The 10,014-nt window shown below is 35.5% G+C and overlaps 1 protein-coding gene across 1 annotated transcript; it reads left to right on the top strand.

Moving 5' to 3' along the window:
- The first annotated feature begins 7,289 nt into the window (after positions 1-7,289).
- On the top strand, positions 7,290-8,512 carry LOC135073578 (odorant receptor 4-like). The gene is made up of 6 exons (XM_063967747.1): positions 7,290-7,380; positions 7,461-7,557; positions 7,658-7,762; positions 8,001-8,089; positions 8,312-8,378; positions 8,456-8,512. The coding sequence occupies exons 2-6, from the start codon at positions 7,531-7,533 to the stop codon at positions 8,510-8,512; spliced, it is 345 nt and encodes a 114-aa protein (XP_063823817.1). The 5' UTR covers positions 7,290-7,380; positions 7,461-7,530.
- The last annotated feature ends 1,502 nt before the right edge of the window (positions 8,513-10,014 follow it).

The raw sequence follows: 10,014 nt of genomic DNA, 5'->3' as shown, positions 1-10,014 counted from the left end.
GCATTTTTCTTTGAAAGCCCAAGACAGAAAACAAAATCTGTATCTCCATAGTCTAATAATTTTAAACAGTTTTTTTAGGAAAAAAATATGAAAAATATAGGGTTAAAATGAAAGTATAGGAGTCTACATAATCAAGACATGCATGAAGTCATAAGAAAATAAAAAAATAAAGCTCACAGGGTGCACGATAAAAACTGTATGACAAAGAATAAGCTCACTAGCTGTCCATAACAAAGCAAAAATAATTAATTTAAAAAAAAAATAAAACCGACTTCAAATGCGTGAACACAAAAAAAAACTAAAAATTAAAAATATTGCGTATAAAAAAGTTCATCCCCAATTTTCCACCCTTGGGGGTGAAATATTTTCTTCAAATTCGCATGAAACCACCCTTTTAATAATACCTATTCAACAAAAAAATAATCGTTCAAATTGATTTATAATCGGCGGAGATATTGCGTATAAAAAAGTTCATCCCCTATTTTCCACCCTTGGGGGTTGTTTTTTCTATTATTAAATTTAAATGGGACCACCCTTGAGGTATTACCTATACGCCGAAAAAAGATTAGTTCAAATCGGTTCATAATTGGCGGAGTTATCGCGTAACAAACATAGAAAAAAAAAAAACATACGGGTCGAATTGAGAACCTCCTCCTTTTTTGAAGTCGGTTGATTAAGTCTTAGTGTTTACTACATTGCGAATTAAAAGCTTGTTGGTTTTATCAGCGAGCGACAGAACCAAACATTTTTTTGTTAATATTGAAATATTAAATACTGCTGAATCTTTATAATACCTACTTCATACACATATTTTTAGTATAGAAAAAAAACTACACGTAAAATGTTAGACTAAACATGCACTATTACTGAATTAGTTTCTTGTATTCTGTTTCAGCCTTGGTCCATTTAGTTGCTTCCTACGATCAGTGCGTGGTTGTACTCAGTCTTTCGATTTTATAGCGTAATAAAATATATTCTACTGTTTGTATAATTCATAATTTATCGTGTAAACACACTGGGATTCTACGGAGCGTGCGAATGGGTGACTGGTGTTAAAGCAAGTGTTGAAATAAACTTTTGTTGTTCATAATTCAACCTTATAATGGCCGTTTAGTGAAGATTAGTATTATGATGGGGTTTTAAAAGGTTTACATTCTACTATTAAGGTAAGTGCCCCCTACTTCGGTATATTAAGGCTCTTACGACTTTAACATTTTATTTAAAAATAACCAAGCATGATATCAGTATGAAAGCTGTTGTATGCTAAACTTTGGTCTTTTGACAGTAAGTTAATACATAATTTATAGTTATATAGTTTGAACTTTTTTTTATATTAATTGTTCTGCGGACCTCTTGTTTGGATCCTGTTTCGTGACAAAATTTTGCTCTGTTTCTAAGTTCGTGAACTCATGTCCCCTATTTCGGGATAAGGTTTTATGCATCGAGTTAGGATATTTTAATAATGATTAAGGGTTTAACAAATTTAAAAACGATAATAAAAATTTAGAATAAAATAATTATGTGAAATTGACGATATTACTTACCTGAAATATTCATAAGAAATAATGTGTCTAGTATAATATTTTGATTTGTTATTTCTAACAATATGTGAAAGTATTTTTATGACCATTAGAATTAATGTAGGGGGGGGGGGAAACTTAACCCCCCCCCCCCCCCCTTCGTACCCATAAAATGTTGATTTGTTATTTCTAGCGATATGTGAAAATATTTATATAACCATTAGAAATGTGGGGGGACTTACCCCCCCCCCCCCCCTTCGTACCCATAAAATTTTGATTTGTAACCCCCCACTTCTCCCCATAATCCCACGCCTGGAGCTGTTTCAAGTGAGGGTAGCCCCCCCCCCTGAAAATAACCCCAGATACGCCAATGACTCATAATAAAAAGTATGTAATTAATTAATTTCTTAGGTAGGTAAGTATTAAAAACTAAAAAATATGTCGATTTCTTTGATGGTATGTGTCATAAAAGTACCTAACACCATACATTTATATATCACGAACTTGGAAAAAAGTAACAATAATACGGTTCCTTGTTTCGTGATACTGATTATTCCAAATTCCCCAAGTAAAATTCATGGATTATTGTCAAAATGTGTCAATTAACTATTATCTATCCCATATACAATACAAATAAACAAACATAAATAAAACGAATCGAAATAAAATCAAAATTATGCTGGTACTACTTATGCTAATTTATCTTAAAATTGGTCATATATGTGAACTTCAAACTCGTGTCATATAAATTCTAGTGAACGAAACATATACCGAATTTAGGTCATGAGAAACTTAAATCAATGCATTATTTGTTTCATAACTTACATTTAAATTATCATAAATAATTATTTAAAAACCAAGCATCAAAATGTTATCCATAATATCCTTGAATCGGTAGTGTCACGAAATAGGGGACACCCGAAAAATAATATGTACGCTATTTCGTGAGTCAAATAATCGCAATTTTAAAGGAATTCTACGTTTTCATATAACTGTTTTCTAAGCCAAATCAATTGTCAAGGAACACATGAAACCACTATTACAAGTTTTATTTAAATGGACGTTCCTTCGCCTTTTTATTAGCTTAAGAAGTTGAAGCGCTAACCTTACGGTGAGAGCAACCTTTGCACGCCGCACGGCTGTTTTTGGCTCTCTGAGAGTTTGAAGCTTCGTATTGCTCTCATTTTTGGCGCCACAATGTTGGTACTTGGTTTTTTAGATAGCTTAAATAATAGAGTTTTTGTAGTAATGGAGAATTTTTATAAATAATATTCCATTTGCTTATTATTTGAGCTAGAAAAAAAACTTACGAACTTACGTACTATCACGAACTAGTAGCCGTTTACCTTAATATAGCGATTCATTGTAAAAATAGTAGGATAATAAATAAACAAATGACTCAGTTTAGGTTATTAATGACCGCTCTTGGTTCTAAATATACATAAAGCATTAAAACCAATGGTAATCTACTTTGTGTAAGTGGCGTACATTCTAGTCTCATTCCACTATTTCTAACTAGCATTCCGCCCGCGGCTTCGCCCGCGTGGAATTTTATCTGTCACAGAAAAACAATATCGCGCGCGTATTTGCTCACCGTTTAGACCTACCCTGGACTACGACAAACATTTTAAAACCAAAATCAGCTCAATCGGCCCAGCCGTTCTCGAGTTTTAATAACGAACATCAATTAATTTTTATTTATATGTAGGTATAGATGTATGGGAAAATACTGTATGAAATTGAAAATTTCTAAAGATTTTGAAAAATGCCAAGCTCTTTCTTCTGATTTAAAATTATAAATCGGCATTCCAACCTTACCTATAACCTATTATTGAAACTATACCTTTATCTAAACATGTTATTTAGGTAACACTCGCAGGACGTCGAAATTCGGTATCCGGCTAAGCGTTTGAAGAGAATGTCAGTAACTCACAGTTGGGCAGTAACACTAAACAGTAGCAGGTATTACATGCGCATTACTGGTTATTTTTAGCAGTAATGTTTCGAACAGCTCTTAAGTAGAACTTTTATATTTTTAGAGGCATCCTTGTTCTATTTCGGATGAATGCGACGGTACTGCTTGTCTGTTGTGCCAGTGACTCAGTTACTTGTCGATACTTCCCTGAAATAGTTTTCCGATATGGTTTTTGGTATGATGCGGACTCAATATGACTGCTCGGAGTTGCGTCAGCTAATAGTTTTGTGAAAAACGATTTTCATACTGATTCATAAAACGCTTGGCTTGAGATATTATAGTTCAGAAGAAAAAGCCATAACGGTTATAATGTTTAAAAACCTCTCACTTAGAGATAATGTATATTAGAAAACGTCTATAAAAATGTTTCTAAGTGGTTAATCTTATTTATGTTTTCGCATTTTCCCTCCAAAGACTGAGTCAGTATATTTACTGCTTACTTACTTACTTAAATAGCTAACTCTACAATGTGCGAGTCCCAGCTTTCTCAATATCAGCTACTACGTTTCGTTCTCATAAATCAAGGCCGAGTCCACATGTCGGAGTCACAAACCTATTCACATTATGATCCGAAGGCTTGGGCGTGCCTGTGAAACTTGCTTTTATGTCCGGGCATTAGGGAAATGTGTCCAACAATCACTTTATCGTCTGTGCTTTAACGAATAATATTACTACTATTAAAGGATGCAGAACGGTGTTTCTGTAAAGTACCTATGGCTTCACTTTCTTTCAAAGACCAATGAGGATCAGTACTGTTGTAGAAAATTCAATAAAACTAGTATCTACGTTAATCTTTAAGACATAAGAAAGATATATCTTTTTGAATTATCTAAATCGGACCATTACTTACGAAGATATTAAGTAATAAACATAGGCCGTTTTTGCCGCTAAAAGTCAACGTACGCAGGGCCGCGTGACGTCATTATATCCGAATCGACCGCAGCCGGCGTACTATTGGGATGGAAAATATTTTTTTCCAGCTAAAGTATCAGTTTTAGAAAAAAACTTTTAATAACATTTATTCATCAAAATAAAGTAACCCATCGACCAGTAATTTTTAAAAATAAAAATTGTGAAAAATAAGTATCGCTATGTCCAAAAGCCACATTTTCATAGGATTCGATGCAATGCGGAGACGCGGTTGGGGTGAGTGTAACTTAATGATTGTTTGTATTGAACATAAAAATACATAATATGATGCTAATACCCAGTTTCTGGCCTGGGCGGGGAGGGGGGGGGGGTAAGTCATCCCAGTTTCTGGTCTGGGGGGGGGGGAGGTAAGTCATAACCAGTTTCTATGGGCTGGGGGGAGGGGCTAGCCTTACCCAGCTTCTGGCCTGGGGGGAGGGGGGGTCAAGTCATACCCAGTTCCTGGCCTGGGGGGGGGGGTATGTAATACCCAGCTTCTGGCCGAGGGGGAGTCATACCCAGCTTATGCTTATGGGCTGGGAGGAGGGGGAGTCATACCCAGCTTATGCTTATGGGCTGGGAGGAGGGGCTAGCCTTACCCAGCTTCTGGCCTGGGAGGGGGGAGGTCAAGTCATACCCAGTTTCTGGCATTTCTGGCATGGAGGGGGGGGTGTCATACCCAGCTTCTGGCCGAAGGGGAGTCATATCCAGCTTATGCTTATGGCCTGAGGGGAGGGGCAAGCCTTACCCAGCTTCTGGCCGGGGGGGAGGGGGAGGGGTCAAGTCATACCCAGTTTCGGGCCTGGGGGGGGGGGGTAAATCATACCCAACTTCTGGCCGAGGGGGAAGTCATGCCCAGCTTATGACCTGGGGAGAGGAGGGGGGCGGGGGAGTCATACCCAGCTTCTAGGCTAAGATTAAATAGATTTCCAGGAGGGAGCAGCTGTCCTTTCCTGCAGCAGCTGGCCCGCCTATGGGAACGGCGAATAGATAGGTAGGTACGTAGGTTTAACTCAGAAAAACTAAATAACAGGTAGGTATTGCGTGTACATCGAAATGATCTTCATAGCATTGTCTTGTAGCCTAGGCAGAGTGTATCTGCCTCAGCTATTACCTTATTGTTAGAAGTAAATAAATTAATACTTATACATTTTTATATTTTACTTGGAAGAAGATATGACTCTAACAACACTTATGAACACTTTATTTGAATAAATCGCCAAATATACCACCGCGGAGACCCCAATCGCGTCTCTGCGTTCCATTGAATCGTATAAGCGTATGGATTTTTTGCGTTATTTTTCACAATTTCTATTTTTAAAAATTACCTATCGATAGCTTACTTTATTCTGATGAATAAATGTTATTACAAGTTTTTCTCTAAAACTGAGTTTGGCTAGAAAAAAATATTTTCTATCCACGCAGTACGCCGGCAGCGTTCGGATCGGATATAGTGACGTCATCGTCCCCGCGCCGGGCGGTCAGTGAACTTTTTTAGTAATTTGGCCATAACTTCGTCAATTTTTGTCGTAGAACAAAAATTTTTGGACTGTGTATTAAGGATTTCTTAGCCCTATAAATCTGCATTCACAGCTAAAAATCGAAATGATCCTCATTGTAACTGGCTTTAGGTGTAGGTACGAAGTAAATGGCGTAGATAATTAAGTAATAATCATTACGACAAAAGAAAATGAATTACCCTGCGTTCTATTAAAATGTTTGGAGTATTAATCAGGCATTTTAATTGTTTAATTAAAGGCTGATTACATGAATGTCAATGTAATTAGTATTTTGATTAAATGGTTTGATTGTACCAATTAAAAAACCGTAACCCTAAATTTAGAATCTCTTGATTTTATTTTTCTTTTTAATTAGGCGGTGAAGAATAATTACTGGCTCCTATATAAAAGCTCTACAAGAGTGCTTATTATAATTTCCACCGATTTTCTTTCTATCAGTTTGATATATTCTATCAACGCAGCCACTCTTAATTTATCGTTTTAAAATGAGCAGAGAAGAAATTTTATTCGAAAAGGCTTTGAAAAAAGTAAATGCTATGCTAAAAGTCTCAGGCACATACTTCGATGAAGAAGATATCAACAGAAATGTCGTCGAGCGTTTCCTCAGTCGGAGATTCTACTGTTTCAACATCTCCTGGCTCGTCAGTCATATAATCGGGGAGTTCTTGTGGGTCATTGATGGAATTAAAACAAAAGCAAGCGTCGTGAAAATGACGTATCTGATCCCTTGCTTGACATTAAGCCTTTTAGGCTGTTGCAAGTCCTACTTTCTGATTCAAAACGGCAATCTAGTCAGCGAACTTATTAGAGCCCTTAAGTTAATGCAGTCTGATAGCGCTAAATCGGGGCTTAAGACTAAAATAGAGAATGAGTTGAATAAGCGACTGGTAGTTCTTAACATAGTGATGACCACGAATAGCGCTCTGGATGCGTTCGGTCTCGCGGTGTTTGCGGTAGGCCCGTTGATCATTACGTGGCTCCTGTATAACTCGACTGGGAAACTTGTGATGCAACTGCCATTCCTAGCCAAGTTTCCTTTCGATGAGACGGATATAAGGTTTTGGCCGCTTGCCTACCTTCACCAGATATGGGCAGGTAGGTATGTTTGGTCGTAATAGTGAGATCAAATAAAAGATGAGTTTTGATTGGTTTTTTAAGAGACGCGTTGGAAGAAATAATTGTAGAGCTATAACTATTATAAGGTTGTCTTCAATTGTTACAATTTCTTAAATGTTTTTTAAAATGTTCTCATAGGATTCATAGCAGTATCAACAGTCCACGGGCCTGACAGTTTCTACGCTCTATCATGCACCTTTCTCTTAATCCAGTTCAGAACGCTACAGTACGATATAGAGAGCATTATTCCTGAAAATGTAGACTTCATTAAAGTAGAGACGCAAAATGAATTTAAACTACGATTGAACAATATTGTTCGACGCCATGTTGAGCTTATAAGGTACGAGTAAGTCGCTACTCATTTAGTAAACTTTATGGAATATTATTCGATTACAATACAAATCTATGTAAGTATTTCAGATGCGTGGATATAATAGAGACAACATTCTCTAAATCGACTCTATGCAATATCTCAGTGAGTTCGCTCGTGATGTGCATTTCTGCCTTTAATATTACGGTAGGTGACAAACAAAGTTCAAAACATTATCAGGCTCAGATGTAACCTTCCTGGATAATTGATTGTTAATCAAAAGTTAAATGTTCGCATTTATTTTCAGACCATAGATGATTTCTTTCTGATGGTGCCATTCATTGCATTCCTTATCATGTGGACCTTACAGGTGTTTGTTCTCTGTTACTACAGCGACATGCTCATTGAGTCTGTAAGTTTACACCAATAAATTGTTATTATGTATTACGTAAGTGAACATATTGTAGTTATAAAAAGAAAAATCCTGAAAAATGAAAATCTTTAGTAAATCAAGACATTTTCATATTTTAAACATACCTATACCTACCTACCTATGTTCATCTCTTATACGAAAATGGCAAGTTAATTTGTAATATAAATATGAGGCCTTTACGAGTATGAAAGCTTTATTTTTGTTTGTTTATTTACAGAGCTCTGAAATAAGTAACGCTGTTTACAGAAGTAAATGGTATAAAGCGAATTCGGTCGTGATGAAGGATTTACTTTTTGTTTTGAGAAGGTAATATCGATTCGTCTATCGTATTTTAGATATTGATGTGTTTTTTTATCCACAACGAGGAAGCTCTTGGCCTATCTCTCAACCACGGAGGAACTGGCTATCTTACCTCTTAAGTAACTGCCGGAACATAACAATGCTGTTAACATTGTCATTGTTAACATTTCTTTTTCTTTATTACTACAACACACTACAAAGAGGTAACTAATTATATTGTTTTCACAGATCCCAAAAGCCGTGTAAATTAACTGCACTAGGTTTTACTGATCTGAACCTAAGAGTCTTTAGTAAGGTAAGATCAATCTTGCTCTGTAGATTATTTAAGTCAAAAATAAGTACCTTTTTATTATTTTCCTCTTTTGCTTGCAGATTATGAGTTCAGCGTGGTCCTACTTTGCTCTACTGCACACAGTTTACAATAAATAAAACACATAGGTAAACCTATATTTATTGTAAATTAGTTTATGAGCAAATCATTAATTTTATGAGTGAGTGATAAAGTAATATAGCCAGAGAGACTCTAGTTTTTGCTTTTAAACATCTTTTAAACCTATGTAAGGTTTCGATGCTAAAAGTTGAAAATATTTTAGTGATATAAAAGTAGGTCCTATCACTTATATGATGCTATGATTCATATACATATACATGTTCCCCACGCCTTTCGGTATACACAAGTTCCGTCCCCGCTAATCATTCCGCGGCTATAAATGGGATGATTTACTATGCACTATAAACGCATGTTTTCGTAGAGATCTATAGAATTTGTAGAGCCGTGTCGTTCAATCAAATTGTCACGGAATTGATTTTAACGATGTAGTTCGTATAACTTGTGTATTCTGTGTTTTGAAGATTGAAGTACGAGTACATAGGTAACAAAAGGCACATTAAATGCTTCTCGATAAATCAGTTATTTTATTTTATTCTATTATTAAAATTAAACTAAAATAGAGAAACACGGGTCTCAAGCTCAACGCGATATTTTTTTAGGAGTTTACATTGATGTGCATAATGTCTCATATAAAAATTAAATATCATCTATAGTCATACAAATTCTTACGTACTCCAAATGTAAGCTTAAAAGCAATTAAATATAAAGCCACGTCGCGTTCAACAGACAGAAGCTCAATTACCTAATAAAATTTTACGTTTGTATTAAAATAATGTATCAAAATTTCAGTTCGAGTAACTGACTTTGATCGAGCCATCAAACTCAGCTCAATTTGTAAATTGTGATTATGTTTACGCTTTATTTAAACAATGTTATTAGGTTCCTACATTTTGTCAAATACAGATTAGTTGAACGTGAGTTGCTGAATTTCTGAATAGGTTTATGAAAATACAACGTGACTAATAATTAATAATTCACATGAAAATTAGTTTCATATAGGTATTTTACCAATATCCCTGGTCAATCAGTATGGACTAAAACACCTACAGTCTTTGACGACAATAATTTGCGGCAATTTTCCAATAAACACTTCTTGTTATTTGGTATCTTTCTATAAACAAAAGATGCAATTTGTAGCGAAAATGAGACACGGATAAAATGGTAATTTACGAGCGCGAAGAAGTCCAACAAAAACAGACATCGCCCCTGAATACCCTGAATTAGTAGAGGAAATAATGCGGACCAACTCGCAGTCAGCTCATTTGCCCACTATTGTGAAACTAACTTGGTTTTTCGTTAGATCTCCAAGATAATTAGTTACTGTGAAGAATAGATTCAAAGATTTGCTCAGTTAATTTAATATTTGATATTTCATACTGATAAAGAATTTGAATTATGTCTCTACTCTCTAAGATAGGTACAAGATCAATTAAAAAAACTATTACCTAACCTACATATTATACTCAAAAAGCTTATGATTATCCTGGAAATATTGATCGATCAGTATAATTTCCTGAACTATCAGGTAAGCATGGCGGAA

This window comes from Ostrinia nubilalis, chromosome 7, assembly GCF_963855985.1.
Source record: "Ostrinia nubilalis chromosome 7, ilOstNubi1.1, whole genome shotgun sequence".
Taxonomy (NCBI): domain Eukaryota; kingdom Metazoa; phylum Arthropoda; class Insecta; order Lepidoptera; family Crambidae; genus Ostrinia; species Ostrinia nubilalis.
The sequence above is the reverse complement of the archived record's forward strand: the minus strand, read 5'-3'. Positions and strand labels throughout refer to the sequence as shown.